The sequence below is a fragment of the Ornithorhynchus anatinus genome, chromosome X1, assembly GCF_004115215.2.
Source record: "Ornithorhynchus anatinus isolate Pmale09 chromosome X1, mOrnAna1.pri.v4, whole genome shotgun sequence".
Classification (NCBI taxonomy): domain Eukaryota; kingdom Metazoa; phylum Chordata; class Mammalia; order Monotremata; family Ornithorhynchidae; genus Ornithorhynchus; species Ornithorhynchus anatinus.
The window spans coordinates 75,525,919-75,545,659 of NC_041749.1; the positions used below are offsets into that span (position 1 = coordinate 75,525,919).

At 43.7% G+C, this 19,741-nt stretch overlaps 1 protein-coding gene across 3 annotated transcripts in view; it reads left to right on the forward strand.

Moving 5' to 3' along the window:
- The window catches only part of BICD2 (BICD cargo adaptor 2), a 158,916-nt gene that overhangs the window by 128,785 nt on the left and 10,390 nt on the right, over positions 1 to 19,741 (forward strand). For all 3 annotated transcript variants that reach the window (XM_029050469.2, XM_029050470.2, XM_029050471.2), the window contains exons 3-6: positions 3,038 to 3,190; positions 4,595 to 5,047; positions 5,847 to 6,869; positions 7,505 to 7,656. In XM_029050469.2, coding sequence (XP_028906302.1) covers positions 3,038 to 3,190; positions 4,595 to 5,047; positions 5,847 to 6,869; positions 7,505 to 7,656 — 1,781 coding nt within the window. The remainder of the gene's footprint in view (positions 1 to 3,037; positions 3,191 to 4,594; positions 5,048 to 5,846; positions 6,870 to 7,504; positions 7,657 to 19,741) is intronic.

Genomic DNA, 19,741 nt, shown 5'->3' on the forward strand with positions numbered 1-19,741 from the left:
CCGCTCCTCTGCCACTCACCTCCTCACCGTCCCCCGTTCACACCTATCCTGCTGTCGACCCCTGGCCCACGTCCTTCCGCTGTGCTGGAATGTCCTCCCTCCTCACCTCTGCCAAATTAATTCTCTTCCCCTCTTCAAAGCTCTACTGAGAGCTCACCTCCTCCAAGAGGCCTTCCCAGATTGAGCTTCCCCTTTTCCCTCTCCTCCCTCTGCTGCCTCTCTACCCCCCCTTCACCTCCCCTCAGCTAAGCCCCCTTTCCCCCCCTTTTCCTCTGCTCCTCTCCCTCTCCCTTCCCCTCCCTTCAGCACTGTGCTCATTTGTATATATTTTTATTACCCTATTTATTTTATTACCCTATTTATTTTGTTAATGAGGTGTACATCCCCTTGATTCTATTTATCGCAATTAAGTTGTCTTGTTTTCATCCATCTGTCTCCCCCGATTAGACTGTAAGCCCGTCGATGCGCAGGGATTGTCTCTATCTGTTGCCGAATTGTACATTCCAAGTGCTTAGTACAGTGATCTGCACATAGTAAGTGCTCAATAAATACTATTGAATGAATGAATCACCCCAACAGCCACTCCTAGTCCTTATGTATTTATGCTCATGACAACTGTATTTTCAATTTTGCATTTGGTTTTTATTTTAATAATTTTTCCTGATATATTTGCTCTGTCACTCTGATCCTTATTGACCCTACTTCTCTGTAACTTTGTAAGTTATTTTATCTGTCTGTCTCCCTCATTAGAGCATACTCCCTGTGTGGGCAGGGAGTATGTGCGATTTACTTCGGTTGTGCTTTCCCATGCACCTTGTGTATTACGCTTAGTAGGTGCTCAGTGAATCCCATCACTACTATACCTACACCTGTACTGGGTGCTTCAATAGTTATTGCTTCCTGAGATTAGGCCCCGCCCCCCAAAAAATGTGATAGTGGTGGGGCAAGAGGGGAATGTCTGAAAAATCCCAATAGTTTTTTGGTGCCTACTCCATGAGGTAATGGCCCCTGTAAGCATGTGAGCTGGACTCCCAGCCTTGCTCATTTCAGTTCTTTGACAAGCCATATGTGAGTTTCCAGTCAGGGATGAAAAGGCTCAAGTGGTGGATTTCTGGCCTATTACTTCTTGGAAGCCTGTGCCCCCACCCGAAAAGTTGGCACCTCTCTTGAGCCCTGAAAGTAAGAATAGCTACCTATGCTCCATGTAATATATTCATCTCCAATTCAGCACCTGCTTTACTGCCCCTAAAATGTTTTCCGAGCTGTAGAATTCCCGTTTTTAGACTGGGATGCGTTGGTGCTATTGTCTTGTCCCCCCACCTGTCAGTATCCTCTCTGTTTTAATTTCTCCCTTTGCCTCATCAGAAATGCAGGTGTGTTCACTGTCACCCAGAATACGTGTAATGCAGTGGATCTTGAGGGCACTGAAACCAGGAGCTAAAGGAAGCTAGGGTGGGAAGAGAGGCTAGGGGATCTGAGAGCATAGGAGGAGATAAGAATTGGAGGAGATAAGAATTGAAGAAGAGCAGGCGTTTGAATCTCTGTACAGAAGTACTGAGGCCCAGAGAAGATGTTTGCCCCCTCCGTATTCAAGCACTTCTTCTCATGCCTCAGGGCTGCAGAGGCCACCTTAGCTCCCTAGTGAGTTGGATCTCAGCTACACTGAAGCTCAGAGAGGAACAGCTGCTAGATGAACAGGGTCGGGACAACCAATTAACACCCCTTCCTTAGTCTAACAGCAACCACTCCTCAATGCTAATAGGGTTTCAAGTTCCTCAGGATGCCTCCTTCCTCTAAACTTGTTCTTTTCTTGAAATAACTGAGCACCGAGCACTGCCCCTTTCCCCTCCAAGCCAGTGTGGAGAGTAACATCGATTTCTAACTGGAATGGCAGCAGTCCTCGCTGCTGTGGCAGGGAGTAGTCTTCTGGAGGAGAGATGAGGGCCAGTCAGTCACTGCAGATGACACCAGTCACACGGCCCAGGGCCGATGACGTGGAATCTGTAGGTCAGGGCCTCGGGGTGGAGTAAAATGAAAGAAGGGAGCTGCAATTACTGATGACCAAAAGAGGTAACCGGGATTGGGACGTGGCCATGTGGCACAACTCCTTCCCAATCCAGTGCCATTTCCACCACCTCAGAATGCCTGATCCAGGACTTTTTCTTATACCAGATCTGGGTTCTGACCAAGGCCACCTCTACAAGCCCAAATTTTGAGCCTTATTGCATCCACATTTGAATCGAGGTGGGAAGTCAGGGGTCCTGGATTGGAATATTGGCTAGAATTGTACACCTCCGCATCATTGAGAACACTGATAACTTTTGAGCCACATATGGATTTGTCATGCTTTTCTTCTTCCAGGACTGAAGGTGCTTTGGATAAATGGGAAACTAACGCTTTTGATATGTGGAATAGATGGCATTATAATCTGTCATACTGCCAACTATATCTATTTTAGTTGTCAACTGATTTTTCTGTGTACATTCTATCCTGAGTACATTTAAAAACAATTTTATACATTTGAAAAGTGAATACATAAACATTTTGCCTCTGTTCTATTTAGCTCCTCAAAACCTCGAAACTTATGTACAAATGCTACTCTGACCATGTCACTACCAAAGTGCCATATTTCTATGCTCAGAGATTAAATACCACACCTTTAGAAGGCCACTAGAGTACTGTTTGAAACAGGCAATTTCCCAAGTGTCACCATTGTGGTTTGAAAGAGTGAAGAATGCATTCCAAAATACCCAATTTACTCCCAGAAAGAAGAGTGGAGAGGGATAATGGAGAGGGGTAATCTCTTACAGGGAAACTGAAGAAGTTGATTTTCAAAAATGTTGGCTACAGACTTGAGCACTTATTTATAAATTTGTTGTAAACCATTGCTAGAAGCTTAACTAGTGAAAAGGCCTTTGTTGCAAGAGAATATCAGGAAGCCGAAAACTCTGGGATTGTTGACTTTCTCAAATGCAAGTACTGGAATTGTTTGTTTGGACTGAGCTCAGTTACTCTGTTTTTGGTATTTCTCTGGCAGATCAATCAGAATGTTGAGATCCAGAGGGCCCGCCTGCGAGATGATATCAAGGAATATAAATTTCGCGAAGCTCGTTTGCTGCAAGACTACACTGAACTTGAGGAGGAGAACATCTGTCTCCAGAAACAAGTTTCGGTCTTGAAGCAGAATCAAGCAAGTATCCAAATTAAAGCTTGAGCACTAGTGTTCTGTAGGAGCTAGGCTAGAGCTTGAATTTCAAGGAGTTTAATTGATCACACAATAATACAATAACAAAAGCTGTTGTAGCTAACAAGCGTTTAGCATTCACAGGGCTATCCACAAGTCCTGTTGTAGCCCTGCTTTTTTGGGACACAGGACAGTAACGCATTCCTTTACTAATTGGGAATGGGGGTCTGGGGGAAGTCCAGGAAAAAAAAAAGCCAAACATAAATGTAGAGGGATCAAGAAATACACCTAATTACTCTTCTGGGTAAAACGAAAAACCAAGGTTGAGGCATTGGAACTCTTTGGGTAATTTGTGTAAATAGCAGTGTGAGTGGCAAGGTGAATTTGAAAAGAGACATCAAGTAAATAGGTAAGTCAAAGACAGCACACCCAGGACAAAGCAAAGAGCATCAGATGGTAGTAATTTTGCACACAGTAATCACTCAGTAAATACAGTTGAATGAGTGAATATAGTGAACTGTGTGTCCCATCAATATTATTGCCTAGCATTGAGAGACTATAGACTTGGATGGTTTAGATGCACTCCTTTTCCTCCTTTTTTGATTCTCTGTGGACATTTTCACATTGAGTATTGCTCTCCTGGCCGCCATTCAAAAATGCATGGTGTATATGGTACCACGAGCAATACCATAGTGTTTAAATTCTAGACAATCCAGGTTGGCAGGGCGGGTGATGCATTTTAAAATCATTTTTATTAGCAGGGTAAGAAATTCACCTAAATATCTGTTTTTTTACAGTCTATCCTGCTGCTCATGTAGGCTTGCTCACTTTTTTTTTTTACTAACTCATGCTGTATTTAACCCCCATGCCCCCCTCCCCCCAAATGCATTTGGCCTTTCAAAAAATACTCATCAAGCATCAGTATTTTGGCTTCTGTTGAAGGCTGTATATATACTGTAAGGATTCAGCTTATTTCTGCCCAGGGACTTGCTGCTTTCACTGCCTGTGAACCAATAATGTTTTAATTGAACACCAGAGATGGATATATGGGTACTGGCTCATTCGATGTTCCCCAAGTGCCTAGTACAGTGTTGTACACCGGTGCTGTACACACAGTAGCTGTTCAATAAATAATGTTGATGATGATGTTTGCTACCTCTCATTAACTTGCTGCACATCCACATTATTTTTTGTGTTTGCTAATAATCTGCTTATTGCATAATTCTCTGGGGAGGGGTTGTATCATGCAGGCAGGGCTTGCTGACATTAAATGGAACTCTGAAACAGTAATAAAAATACCTTTCCTCTTCATGTTTGTTAAATAAAAGAAGACTGCAGTTAACAGCTGGGGAATTCCTTTGTGGATATTTCAGGCACTTTCTGTTATTGTGTTTTGATCTTCTCCCTTAGGTGGAATTTGAAGGTCTCAAACATGAAATCAAAAGGCTCGAGGAAGAAACAGAGTATCTCAATAGCCAGCTGGAAGATGCAATCCGGCTGAAGGAGATTTCAGAGCGGCAGCTGGAGGAGGCCTTGGAGACATTGAAGACTGAGCGAGAGCAGAAGAACAACCTCCGGAAGGAACTGTCTCATTACATGAACATCAACGACTCCATGTACACTAGCCACCTGAACATTTCCTTGGATGGGCTGAAGTTCAGTGACGAAACCACTGAGCCCAATAATGATGATATCATGATGAATGGCTTTGAACAGAGCTGCTTGAGCAAGATGAACAGTGATAACAGAATGTCAACCCCCAGAAAGGATGACAGCTTCCCTCCAGCACCAAGTCTGGTCTCGGATCTTCTAAGCGAACTCAACATCTCTGAGATCCAGAAGCTGAAACAGCAACTTATGCAGGTAAATTTCAGCGACCGAGGAATGACATGTCTTCCCATGAGGCACCTAGTTATTTCTATTTCTTATCAATCAATTATCAATCAGTGCTATTTTTTGAGTGCTTACGGGGGGCAGAGCACCGTACTAGGCACTGAGGGGAGTATAATACAACAGAATTGGTAGGCCTGCTCCCTGCCCACAAGGGATTTACAGACTGTTCTCCACTTTCAGATCCCAAGGCTTGCACAGATCTCATTTGTAGGCTTTTCAGCCTCTGAAAAAGATCCATGGTCCTGTCAAGTCCTAAGTTTTTTTTGGTGGGTTTTTTTGGTTTTTTTGTGATGCTTGGGTGTGGAAGTGACCATTGTATTTAGTGGAGTGTTCTACCCTGGAGCAGAGAGGTCTAGATTTGATTCCTCGCTCTGCAACTTGACTGCAGTCTGACCTCAGACAGCATATTTAACCTATCTGGGCCTCAGTTTCCTGACATGTAAAATGGCCTACTCTCTAGCTACCCCACAGGAGATGCTGTGAGGGTTAATTGGACTTATGGATCCCGAGAGAGTATTATTACATTATCATCATCCAAGGACTATTCATAATTATTCTGATTAAGGTGGCAAGGCTTACAATACTATCATCTGGTCTGGTGTGCCTTAGGTTTGTTGGGTTGCAGAAATTTGGCCTGGAAGTGGAAGCAGTGGAGTTCCTTTGGCCTCCCGGGTCCATGTTCATATGGCAGCACTTCTCCTACCAAGCAAAATTTTCTGAAATCCTACACCCTTAGGAAGTAACAATCCTGTTTCATCCCTTTTTTCAGGTGGAAAGAGAAAAGGTGAATTTGTTGTCCACACTCCAGGAGTCCCAGAAACAGCTGGAGAATACCCGGGGAGCTCTCTCCGAGCAGCATGAGAAAATCAGCCGGCTCACTGAAAATCTGAATGCCCTGAAGAAGCTCCATGTCAGCAAGGAACGCCAGTCAGCCCTGGACAACGAGAAAGAACGTGACAGCCATGAGGATGGGGATTACTACGAAGTGGATATCAATGGCCCGGAGATCCTGGAGTGCAAGTATAAGGTGGCGGTGGCAGAGATCAGTGACCTGAAGGATGAGCTGAAAGCCCTGAAGAGCAAATGTGAGGAGTGTGAGTCAAAATATGAGGCGGAGAAGGGCAGGTATGAGACTGACAGCCAGGTCCTGACTGAAAAGATCGCCCTGCTGGAAAAATCAAGCAGGCAGGACAGAGATCACGTCACCAGACTGGAGAAGGAGCTGAAAAAAGTTAGCGACGTGGCTGGAGAAACACAAGGCAGCCTCAGTGTGGCCCAGGATGAGCTCGTTACCTTCAGTGAAGAGCTGGCCAACCTGTACCACCATGTCTGCATGTGCAACAACGAGACCCCCAACAGGGTGATGCTAGATTACTACAAAGAGGGCAAAGGCGGTGGACGCAGCAGTCCTGAGGGCAAAGGCAGGAGGTCACCTATCTTGCTGTCAAAGGGACTGTTGGCAATTGACCTGGGCAAATCCGAGAGCGGGAGTGGGGAGAGTACCCCTTCCCCAGTGTCCTCCCTCCCATCCCCCATATCGGATCCTCGTAAAGAGCCCATGAACATCTACAACCTGATTGCCATCATCAGGGATCAAATCAAACATCTTCAGGCGGCGGTGGACAGAACAACGGAGCTTTCTCGGCAGAGGGTGGCGAGTCAGGAACTGGGCCCTGTGGTGGATAAAGACAAGGAGGCTCTGATGGAGGAGATTCTGAAACTGAAGTCTCTGCTTAGCACCAAGCGAGAACAGATAGCGACTCTGAGGACGGTCCTGAAGGCCAACAAGCAGGTGAGATCTTTTCAGCAAGGAAACTGGAGGAACGGCTTATACTCGTTCAGAAGGGAGGATGTCCAGTATCAGCTCAAGTGAATGTCCTATGGGGAGATTTTCCAAAGTCATTCTTATTGTCCGAAGTACAGCATGAGCCAAACTGGTCATATAGGCTTGCCTGTGTGGGCCTTTCAAATTGGGCAGTTGGCCCAAATAAAGCATCCCCCTTAATTTCAGATGGGGGAGGAGGGAAAAGGGGGATTGCTCGTGACCCTGAGGGTGTCCAGAATAATGTGAGTGTTCAGGAAATATTAACTCCACCAAACCCTTTCTAAAAAAAAAGGAAGTACTTTGTAAATACTGCTTTGAAATTTGCTCTTTTTCAATTGCTTCCTCTCTAAAAAAACGAGTTAGCTTTCTCATAGAATTAATACTTTCTTCCCAGAACTTTAAGCATCCTAGATAAGCGGGTTATCTGTTTCCTGTGAGGACCTTGATTTAAGACATCCTGGCTGGAGCAGATCACTAAGATAGAGAGAGAGCTGCCTTTCAAGTTGGCTCAATAAATATGTAACAAGAGGAATGCATCGTAGTAGACCTCTGGTGCCAGAAACCTTACTAACAGATGTTCCCATTTTTTTGGTAATCAATAGACTGCTGAAGTAGCCCTGGCCAACTTGAAGAGCAAATATGAAAATGAGAAAGCAATGGTAACGGAGACAATGATGAAACTGCGCAATGAGCTGAAGGCATTAAAAGAAGATGCTGCTACCTTCTCTTCCTTGAGAGCCATGTTTGCCACAAGGTAACTGTCATTTCTGGTGAATTTCAAATCCCTCCATCTGTCCCCCCTGACATAAATTCATGAGAATTTCCCATTGTATCATAGACCTGAGTACAGCCCTGGTGGCATCTCCCCTTTGTGTACTCCCTTTGTGTGCAAAGCCCTGTACTAAGCGCTGGGAAGAGTACATTACAACAGAATTGGTAGACACGTTCCTTACCCACAACAAGCTTACAGTCTGGTGATGCTTTCACTTCTTGTAGCCATGAAACTCCAGGTCCCTGTGACTAAGCAGCATGGTCTAGTGGAAGGAGCACGAGCCTGGGAATCAGAGGTCATGGGTTCTAATTCCGGCTCTGCCACATATCTGCTGTGCGACCCTGGGCAAGTCAGTTAACTTCTCTGGGCCACAGTTACCTCATCTGTAAAATGGGGATCAAGAGTGTGAGCCCCATGAGGGACATGGACTGTCCAACCTGATTACCTTGTATCTGTCCCAGTGATTAGAACAGTGCTTGGCACATAAAAAGTGCTTAGCAAATACCACAATTATTATAATTATTATGTAAGGTCCTTGCTAAAATAGGGCTTGACTTTTTTAGTGAATATAAAATTAAATATCAAAGGTACAGCAACAGCATATAAAGGAAATTTTCAAGAAGCTACGTTATTAGAAGGACCCATCCAGTCCTGAGCTTGTCTAGAATAGTCTTGATTCAAAGAGTGTTTTTCCTGCCAGTTTTTGGAAAGTGGGCTGATTGCATTCCCCAAATCCAACTAGCGGTGTGACTGTGATGTACTTGCAACTAACTGGAAAATTGAACTGACCAGAGAACTCAATTCTAAGTCCAATTTTCTAGTTTAAAATATTTACACTGAAGTAAAGATGGAACTATTTTGTAATCACATAATATATAATGTAATAATGGTAAGGAATAGGTGATACCTAAGGGGGAAATGCTTTGCATGTGTAAGGGTTACTGACAGGACAATCATCATCATGGTATTTAAACGCTTAGTATGTACAGAGCACTGTACTAAGCTCTTGGGAGAGTACGGTACAACAGAGTTGGAAGACACGTTCCCTGCCCACAGTCAATTTACTGTCTAACAATAATAATAATAATAATGGTATTTGTTAAGCACGTACTATGTGTCAAGCACAGTTTTAAGCGTTGGGGTAAATACAAACTAATCAGGTTGGACACAGTCTCTGTCCCACATAGGGCTCACAGTCTTATTGCCCATTTTACAGATGAGGTAAGTGAGGCACAGAGAAGTGAAGTGACTTGCCCGAGGTCACACAGTAGGTAAGTGGAGGATCCGGGATTAGAATCCATGACCTTCTGACTCCCAGGTCCGTGCTGTAACCACTGCACCATGCTGCTTCTAGAGGATAGGGTGCATGCAGTGGAAGCTAGCAATCTCTAAAATATTGCTTGAGGTTGTATACACTACTCTTCTTGAATAAGAGCATGTCTTATTCAATTATAAATGAACGCACATTCAAGGCTGAATTGCTAGCTGTGGTGAGTTTTATTATCCGCAAACATATTATGCAAGACATGCTGGAAAACATGACAAGTGCCTGGCAAGACAGAACTTGTGTGCCGAGGTATCGATCCTCTCCCTGAAAGCTCTTTACCTTTTAGTGGGGAGAAGGAAACACACTAGCGCAGGACATGTAGTTGGATTATATAACTGTGTCCCTCTGAGTCAGAAAAAGCTGTGAACCAACTCCTTGGAAAAAAGGATCTTGTAGGGAATGGGTATGGCCTAGCAGAAAGAGTATGGGCTTGGGAGTCAGAGGACCTTGGTTCAGCGTGGCTCAGTGGAAAGAGCACGGGCTTTGGAGTCAGGGCTCATGAGTTCGAATCCCAGCTCTGCCACTTGTCGGCTGCGTGACTGTGGGCAAGTCACTTAACTTCTCGGTGCCTCGGTTCCCTCATCTGTAAAATGGGGATTAAGACTGTGAGCCCCACGTGGGACAACCTGATTCCCCTATGTCTACCCCAGCGCTTAGAACAGTGCTCGGCACATAGTAAGCGCTTAACAAATACCAACATTATTAATTCTGACTCTGCCACTTCCCTGCTGTGACCTTAGTCACTTAATTTCCCTGGGCCTCAATTTATTTGAGATTTAATAAATACCTGTTCTACCTCTAGATTGTGAGCCCCATGTGGGACAGAGACAGTGTCCATCCTGATTAAATTGTATGTACTCCAGTGCTCAGTACAGTTTTTGGCACACAATAAGCACTTTATTATTATTATCATTATTGGTATAAACTGTAAGCTGTTTGTGGGCAGGGAATGTGTCTGTTGTGCTCTCCCAAGTGCTTAGTACAGTGCTCTGCACATAGCAAATGCTCAATAAATGTGATTGATTATTAAGAATGGTAATGTAAAAAGAAATTGTTCTCCCCTGAAACAGCAGAAAGAGTTGAAGGACAATGCAAAATTGACTAGGCAAGGCAGATGTTGTAAGGACCTCTGCTTAGTGACATTTGATAGTTTGTGCATGCTACTCGCTCATTTTGAAGGGCCCTCAGGGAGGTTGGAGCTTATAGTGTGATTCCTTAAGTACTGTGCCATAGTTTAGTCCTTCACCAAATTCTTAATGGGGGGTGGGGCGGGGGAGAGATTCCTATCTAGATTCCAGTGAGAGATAGTGCCATCTGCTGACAACTAACAGATGTCAACATGTCTGAGCCACCTTCTCATTTTCAGCATCACAGGCTGGGAATCGCCGTGCAATAGATGTGTGGCAGAAGCCGAAACTACATGTGCTGTTGGATAAAGAGCAGTGTTGTGCTTCTTGGTATCTGAAATCTCAGGGCGTACCACTGTTCAGAGAGACAGAGAGGGAGGGGGGCGGGAGTTCAGAAACAGAGCTTCAAAGGCCAGTCCTTTCATCAGTCAATCAATGGCATTTATTTATTGAGCACTTACTGTGTGCAGAGCACTGTACTAAGCGCTTGGGACAGTGCAATATAACAGAGATGGTAGACATGTTCCCTGCTCACAGCAAGCGTTCATTTTAGAGGGAAAAGTAAGAGCTTTCCACCTTTGAGAAGCAGGTTTGGGTCCATAGGGAAAGTACATAGTGGCAGATGCGGAGATTTAGTAATTAGAAAGCAGCACATGAGGGAGTTGGGGAGGGGATGTCATAATTCCAAGGATTTTTTTTTCTTCAGTTCTGGAATGAGAGCAAGAGCTCAGTTTATTTTTAAAACCATTATGTTGTTCCAGGGCTTTAAGCAAGGCTAAATGAAAGGATTTCCTGCTGGAGGATTTAATTTATTTGTGTCAGCATGGCTTCTAAAACCTGGGTAGCGATTCTCAGTTTATGGGGAAGGGAGAGCAGAGCTCCTAGGCTCCTATTTTTAGAAACACAATCTACCTTGCACAATGAGCAGGTGTAGTGCATTGAAGAGATGCTTAGGTGAAAATATGCCTGCTCTTCATGCCTGTGGTTGAAGAATTCTCAAGCTTAGTCCATCATCATTGGGGTCATGGTAACTACAACATGTGCCCATTCCCTTTATTTCATTGAAAAGGGCTCTGGAAGAAACATTCTCCGAGGCTGCTCTAGAGCTCTGTGAATATCCTTGGGGCCACATGGAGCCCATAAGGCTCAACCATTTACAAACCAGTCCATTCTGAGCTGCTTGTCTATTTCGCCTGCCCAAAGGCATTCCTGCTCTTTTTAGACAAAGAAGCCCATTCAAAATGGCGGTACTCTGTTTTAGTGCTCCCACTTGGATGACATAACATTCCAGAGTCCTCGCCTTCTAATGTTTGGCAGGGGGAAACCCTGGGCCATGGGGCCCTTGTTTGTCGTTGTACATGCCCCCATCTGGCAAGTTTGGTGCCTGGGCCAGTACTGGTCAAATAAATCTCTCACAGTTGCAGAAAAATGGATGGGTGTTGTGTTGGTTTTTAGTGTGGGGCCCATGGTTTGGAAATGCTGAAAAATCCTATATTTAAGTGGCGGTCTTTGTAAAAAAAAAAAAAAAAAAAAACCCAAAAAAACAACCAACTGTAGGAACCTAAGTGGTCAGCATTAAAGTGTCCATCTCATGGCTAACAAGCCAGATCTGCAGAAAATGCTCTTGGAAGAAAGCAGCTTTGTGCTGCACATAAAACTCCAAAAGAATTGCTGCAGGCAGTTTTCTCAAGTATGCCTGGGTTTGCTTGGGAGGGTCTAAACTGCAGCATTTCCACCAAGAGCTGGAAGAGCACTCTTTCTCCCTTGCTGTATTGGAATAGGCTGTCTGATTAAAAACACAGAACCATAGTCTCCAGCTGCTTTTTCAGACTGAGTTGGCATCCTGGGATTTTTATAGTGTACTTTTGTGAGGGTTGTTTGCCGTTGAGTAAAGCAACACCTGTTTTTTTTCTCAGAAAGGTAATAGGAGTTACTGAAATGATCTCAAGTGAATAGATCACATGATTAAAAGAGTCTAGTAATGTATGGGGTCTTGCCCACATTTATGCCTATGTAAGCAATAGCCACTTTGTTCTCTGGAGTATTCAGACTAAGCATAAAGTATGCTTGTAATCCTGAAGCAGGCATTAATAGTTTGATCTGCCTAGGACAACTTGAAGTAATTTAGGAACCGAGTTGAATGCCAAGCATGTACCAGTTCTCCTTGTTGAAACAGTGAAACCTGGAAGTGACTACTTAACGGAACCATTTTCACATGAGTTTACACAGTATTTCTTACAGAACTGAGGAAATGGTTCAAAACAGTAAAGGCTATTGAACTGTGGTGATCCCACCCAGAATTTGATATTTTATCTTTTTCTTTCAAAGAAGTCAGGTCCATAGCATGCCACTTCTTTTTGGATAACATTCCAGAACGAGAGAACTGGGATGAGGCAGGGAGCTCTTATTTCATGCATTTCCTGATCAAATAATAATAATAATAATAATGTTGGTATTTGTTAAGTGCTTACTATGTGCTGAGCACTGTTCTAAGCGCTGGGGTAGACACAGGGGAATCAGGTTGTCCCACGTGGGGCTCACAGTCTTAATCCCCATTTTACAGACGAGGTAACTGAGGCACCGAGAAGTGAAGTGACTTGCCCAAAGTCACACAGCTGACAAGTGGCCGAGCCGGTATTCGAACCCATGACCTCTGACTCCAAAGCCCGTGCTCTTTCCACTGAGCCACGCTGCTTCTCTACACTTTGTATCAAACACTTTGTAATCATGAGGCTTCTTTCACCCAGTAGTTTGGTGGCTCTGGGCAGCGTTTCAGATAGAGGGCACCATAATGAATTCATGGGGATCGAGATTTCTTGGAAACACTTTTCGCAGTACTTTTGGCCAAGCTGAATTTTAGTAGGCGGAGTAAAATTAGAAATTGGATGTGCTGATACAGAGGGTAGAAACCAGTCACTTGAGAAAGGCAGAAGCAACAATGAAAGGCATTTATTTCCCTATATCAGGCCAGGTAATCTAGCCTGATCAGTTCTTCAGGTGTGCCTATGCAGCAAAACTTGGCATGAGATTTGCAACATGGAGCAAGATTACCTTAGTGTGCGTGCTCTTCTATCATTACACCATTCCCAGTTTCTTGTGCAAGGCTTGCCTTGGCCATGGTGGGGACCGATATGGCAGGAAGAAACACCTGCCTTGTATGGTAAATGCAGATATGCTTCTTAGAGGTTGGCTTTCCCTGCTCATCTTCTGTTCTGTGTTGTCGGTATTTCTCCTTCCCATATCTGCGTATCCCTTACCTGTGCACCTTTTCCTATCATCATCATTGTCATCATCGCCCTTTTAAAAGGAAACCTATAATTCTTTCAGCTGCACCTTCCTGCTGGCTATTTAGTTCCTAGGAGATGTGTATGTGCCGTTAAACTCCTTTTATTGCAGGGAAGATTGCTTTAACTCTAAGCCGTAGGGATTCACTGGTATCATCATTTAGGAGCATCAGTTGGTCAGCTGTGCTCTCTGTGACTTGCTTTTTAAAATTGGGCTCTACTCATCCCCAGTGTCTAAATTTCACCCTGGTAGGACGTTCAGTGACTGGTGATTGATTATACAGGTGAATTCACTCTTCGGACCCCTAGAGTTAATAGGGCGAAGGCCTAAAAACAAAAGAATCTGGCTTCTTTCTCCACTCCTCTCCCAAGGGTGCTTGAAATAATAGTAAGGCTCTTATTATGGGAACAGGGCTAATTTTAAGGAAGATGAAAATATATTTCTGGACTTTGTACCTTGGAGAAAAGCTTATTCCCAAGCTTATTTTTATCATGCACAGTTTAGTGTGGAAAACCAGAATAAGAGGAACACTTCAGAATGGAACCAGTTTTGATTCTAATTAGCAAGAAGCACCTTTGGGTCATGGCTGGTAGGAACTTGGACTTAAGTTCTTGGTTAAGCAGGGTTATCCCTAGGATATGTGCATCTGGGTGATTGCAATGGACCCTGCACTTTGGCCAATTACACCCTTAATTGTGTCTCTCTTTCCCCTCTTTCCCCCCTCCCCCCATCTTCCCCATGCAAGAGTTATGACTACTATGAAAACGACCTCCCTCCTCTCTTCCAACCCCCACCATCTTTCTGAGAGTTGCCGTTTGGAACTGCTGCATGATCTCTTTCATTCCTCCTCGCCCTCAACTGAGAGAGATTTGGATGCTGTCTCCCTCCTCCCCATCCCTAGCCTCATGTCCTCCCCAGGCTCCCCCTTGAAATAAACAGGAAGGAGATTATGAGTTTTCAGCTTTGAGGAAGTCCTACATTGGACAATTTGTTCCAGGCCTCCATAGGCTGGTCTTGTGTTCCTAGCTGGCTGTGGATCATGAATCTCTTCCCTTTTTTCTTCCCCCATTTTTAGCAGCTGCATCATCTCCCATTCAAGAAGCAGCGAGGGAGGTGGCAGCTGGAAGCTGAGGTATCTTACTTAATGCTCGTTAGAAACCAAAAAATATGTTAAAATTCAAGTCAGAAAGTGCGCCAAGTATGGTTACGTGGAAAAATAGGGAACCTTCCTTATCTTTAACATAAGGACCTGCCTCTGGAATGTGGTGTGACTTGGAGGTACCCAAAAAAGAAGCCACTGATGCAGGAATGTGAAATCAGGCTTTAGTGCTTTGTTTGAAACTGAGAAAGTGATACTAAGTTCCATGTAAAGATAATAAAAGGTAATTCATAAGCAGAGTGATAAAGGATTATAGATTTTCTTCCCCTGAATGTTATGCTGGAAACATAATCATATAGAATGAACACATGCCTGAAGTGAAAATCAAGTTTTCAGATTTCCATGTATTGGCAATCATTCTGGCAAACTGAAAGATTGGTTTTCAGTTTCTGGGAATGGGCAGAAATATATGAACCGCTTTTACGTCGTCTACATTTAGTTTCAAGACGACAGGACAGAATAAGCACAAATTCAGTATGCATTAAGGTGAACCCTGCTCTTGGCTCAGTCAAAAGAGTGTGGCTAAGAGAAACTGGGAGACCTGGGTTCTAGCCCTAACTTTGCAGGGAGGGAAGTGCCTGCTGGGGCAACACTCATCAACAGTGAAGTTTTCTGACCGATAATCTACCTAGAGGATTCCACAAGGTGGATGGACCAGCGTAACTTGGGAAAAATAGCTAGCTAACGTGGAACGTGAAGTTTGTTTTGTGGTACTTGTTAGGCACTTACTATGTGTCAAACACTATTCTAAGCAATGGAGTAGGTACAAGTTAATTAGGTTGGACACAGTCCCTGTCCCAGATGGGGGCTCAAAGTCTTAATTAGGAGGGAGACCAGGAACTGAATCTCCATTTTACAGTTGAGGAAACTGAGGCACAGAGAAGTTAAATGACTGGACCAAAGCAGACAAGAGGTGGAGTCGGGATTTGAACCTAGGTCCTCTGACTCTCAGGCCCATGCTCTTTCCACTAGGCCCCGCCACTTCTTTAAGCAGCTACCAAGACAATTGTCAGCTAGTTTACAATGTCATTGCACAGCATCTGCACTATGCTGCAGTGACCTCAGCCACAAGTGGGTCCTACACGTAAAAACCACAACCTTTTGGGGGTACTTTTTGATGGGCTGCACCTCTCCTTGCACACTCCTTTATTGCATCCTACGTCCCAGTGGGACCATCCAGTGGGAACAGGATGAGCAGGGATGAGTGTTTTGGCACTGTGCAAAGCACTAGCACAATCATTAGTCTCTCCACACAAATTGTTAGTCACGAAGCCTCAGGACCAAAGCTCAACCACTTTCGTGATGGAGGAGTCTGTTGTAATCATCAGCCATTAGGCTACAGTCTTGCCCAGAAACAGGGTGCTACATCTTCTAGAAGTCCCTTAGAGCCCAAGAGTCTAAGGAAGGAGCTCCTAAAGTTTCAGCTGGGTGGCAGGCCACATAACAAAATTCACCAACCGTGAAAGAGCATGAGCAATAAATATAATGCAACCATATTCTCTCAGGGCCATGAGCAATAAATACAGTGCAACCATATTCTCTCATGGCATGGCTCTTCACCTGATATCTGCATTATTTAAAAACATTTTTCTCCTGTTGATGCGTATTTTACCCTTTCATAAATGTTTGCAGGCTGCACAGAGTTCTCTTGTGGGCCACACTTGGCCCACGGGTACCCACTTGGGAACTTCTGGCCTAAAAGAATGAAAACAAGTTATTTGGGGAAGCATCTGTTCAACCTTCACAAGTAGCAAATGCTACAGTAAAGGTTTTGAAAGGGAAGGGCTGTGTGTTGGTTGAGAGTGGCTGCTATCTATCAGATTGTCCAAGGATATTGCAAAGGAAGAGAGAGGAGCCTAACACTGAAAGCTTTGGAGATCTGAATCAAACCCCACTGAAGTCCATTTCCTCCTGTGGAGTGCAGAATAACCTAGTAGGAAATTTTGGATTTAATACCACCTAGAATTCCAGTTAGAGGTGAAGCTGAGCTTAAGGACAGTCATATGGAACTGAAAATCAGTTATGAAAAGTAGGTTTCATCAGCAACAAAAAGATAGGAATATTTAAAACCAGATGGCCGGATGAAAGAAGAATCATGTAGAAATGATAGGTTAATATTGGTTAGTTGGGGAATTGTTGCATGAACTCATAGAAGCATCTTTTTGCAGCATTTGCATTGATAAATATATGATAGGCTATTTCATCTGGTACTTGGGTTCCACTATCCCGGTGGCATAGGAGACCTGTTTCCTGCTACTTACAAATGATGAAATCGTGACAATATTAATAATCATGGTTATAAATCGGAATGATACATATAATTGGGTCCTGAAGAAGCAGTTTTCAAGGTGATTCACTCCATCTAGGTTGATGGGCAAAGATATTCCCCTTGAGACTGAGTCCCATGTGAGAGTTGGCCTGTGTCTGGTCTAATTGTATATAACCTAGTGCTTAGTGCAGTGCTTATCCCACAGTAAACTCTGAATGAATACCAGAATTATTATTAAGTTGAACATTCCTCCTCGCCCCCCTCCCCCCTACCAAAAAAAAAAAATGGGTCTCAGGATTGTTCCCGTGAAATAGAGAACATTAAGAAAAGGAGCAGAATCGTTCTCTCTGTGTCCACGTTACACTGAGTTTACCTGTCTTCTCTGGGCCTCTTTCTGAAACATGTAACCATTTGCCCAGGATATGCCATTTAAGCTTTTTATGTGCTGTGGCTTCTAAGACATTATTTAAACAAGTGGATTGATTCATGCATTGCTACTAAGTGAATTTGTTCAAATTTCCATGACACTAATGCAAATATAGAATAATAATGATGATATTTGTTAAGCGCTATGTGCCAAGCACTGTTCTAAGCACTGGGGTAGATACAAGCTTATCGAGTTGTCCCATGTGGGGCTCACAGTCTTCATTCCCATTTTACAGATGAGGAAACTGAAGTACAGAGAAGTTAAGTGACTTGCCCAAAGTCACACAGCTGATAAGTGGTAGAGCTGGGATTAGAGCCCATGACCTCTAACTCCCAAGCCCGTGCTGTTTCCACTAAGCCACATTATTATACCAAGTAGGTGTCACTGTACATGTAATTTAGCCAAGGATGGGAAGGGGTTTTCTGTGTACTCCTGAGGAGAGAATGGTTCAAAATGAAAATTGTCCCCCTCTAGACTGTGAGCTCATTGTAGGCAGGGATTGTCTCTCTTTATTGCTGTATTGTACTTTCCCAAGCGCTTAGTACAGTGCGCTGCACACAGTAAGCACTCAATAAATACGAGTGAATGAATGAAAATGTTTTTTGGCCACTGTTGATTTTTGTATTGCCTCCTCCTATCCACAATATAATCCGGCATTGATTTCCTCCTGTAATCCTTGCGCTTTCATCTGGTACTCAGGCATTTGTAGTACCAGATGAGAAGGAGATTTGACTACAAAGGTTTTGCAATCAAAAACTTGAACTAGACTATATTGGTTGATTTCAATAGCATATTATATCTGTAATGTGAAGTACAAAATTAGTCGTGTTCATTTGCTTTTTGATCCAAATGGAATCTGGTGGTTAGGATTGTGACAGGCTATTTCGTGAGACTGTGACATCCATCTCCTTTCCAAAAACACCACCAAGCCAGACCCCCATTTGCCCCACCAGTACAAAGGGAGTGGGGTGAGATGATCTTTTGAAGGCCCATTAGCCCTATGATAGTATGCATTCTCCTAGCTTTGGAATGGCTGGCAGGTTGATGTTCAGGGAAAGCCTAGGCAAACTTTAATTTTCCTATTTCAGTGAGAAAGTAATATAATATTTGTTTTTCATTTTCAGCCTGAGAAATCTTAAATTGGCAGGAGTTTATTAAAACTGTCCTGGGTGTGTCATCTTACCCTGTCATAGGGTAATAGGCTCCTAATCTTTTGGTCAGCAAAAAATATCTGGAATTACTAATCCTTCCATTTCATTTTTAATATGCAGTGACGGTCTACTTGGATGTGACAGGGGCTTAAATTGCTTGTCACTTGCTTCACGTCTGCATTACTTTGATAGAGGCTACTTTTTAAAAGCCACAATGGGTCATTTTGTGCAGTGCTATCTGTTTATAAATTACTTCAATAATTACAAGGCCCCCCCCAACCTCCACCCCAGACTGTAAGCTCCTTGTGGGCAGGGATCATGTCTGACTCTATCGTATTATGCTTTCCCAAGTGCTTAGTTCAGTGTTCTGCACCCAGTAATTACTCAATAAAGACCATTGATAAAATGGAAGAATGGGAACTCAAGAGAAGGATATATCTATATCTGAGAAGCAGCGTGGCTCAGTGGAAAGAGCACGGACTTTGGAGTCAGGGCTCATGAGTTCGAATCCCAGCTCTGCCACTTGTCGGCTGTGTGACTGTGGGCAAGTCACTTAACTTCTCTGTGCCTCAGTTCCCTCATCTGTAAAATGGGGATTAAGACTGTGAGCCCCACGTGGGACAACCTGATTCCCCTATGTCTACCCCAGCGCTTAGAACAGTGCTCGGCACATAGTAAGCGCTTAACAAATACCAACATTATTATTATTATCTAGCCCAGCACTGTGATGTCTATTTCTCTTTACTGAGCATTTAGAATCCAAAGCATGTTAAAGAGTTATAGGAAACATGGCCTAGTGTATAGAGCACAGGGTTGGGAGTGAGAAGGACCTGGGTTCTAATTCTGGCTCCAACACTGTCTGCTGTGACCTTGGGCAAGTCACTTTACTTCTTTGTGCCTCAGTTTTCTCATCTGTAAAATGGGGATTAAGATTGTGAGCCCCATATGGGACAGGGACTGTGTCCAACCTGATTAGCTTCTATCTACCTCAGTGCTTAGAATGGTGCTTGACACATAGTAAGTGCTTAACACATACCATCAAATGTGTACTGACAGCAAATATTAGAACCATTTTGACCCCCTCCAATTGAATTGATCAAGAAAATTACCAGAAAAATTATTGAGCATTAGCCATAAGCAAAATGTTCAACTCATTTGCCTGGAATTCAAAAAATGTCTTACCCTCTATAGTGGAGCTGCTTTTACTTAGCACATTTTGAAAACTGAAAAAGCATAGTTTGCTAGGCGTCTTCAGCCCTTCACGGTTCTTAAACTTAAGAGATCAGCTGCTTTCTTTCTTAAGGTTGTTTTCCAACTGGATG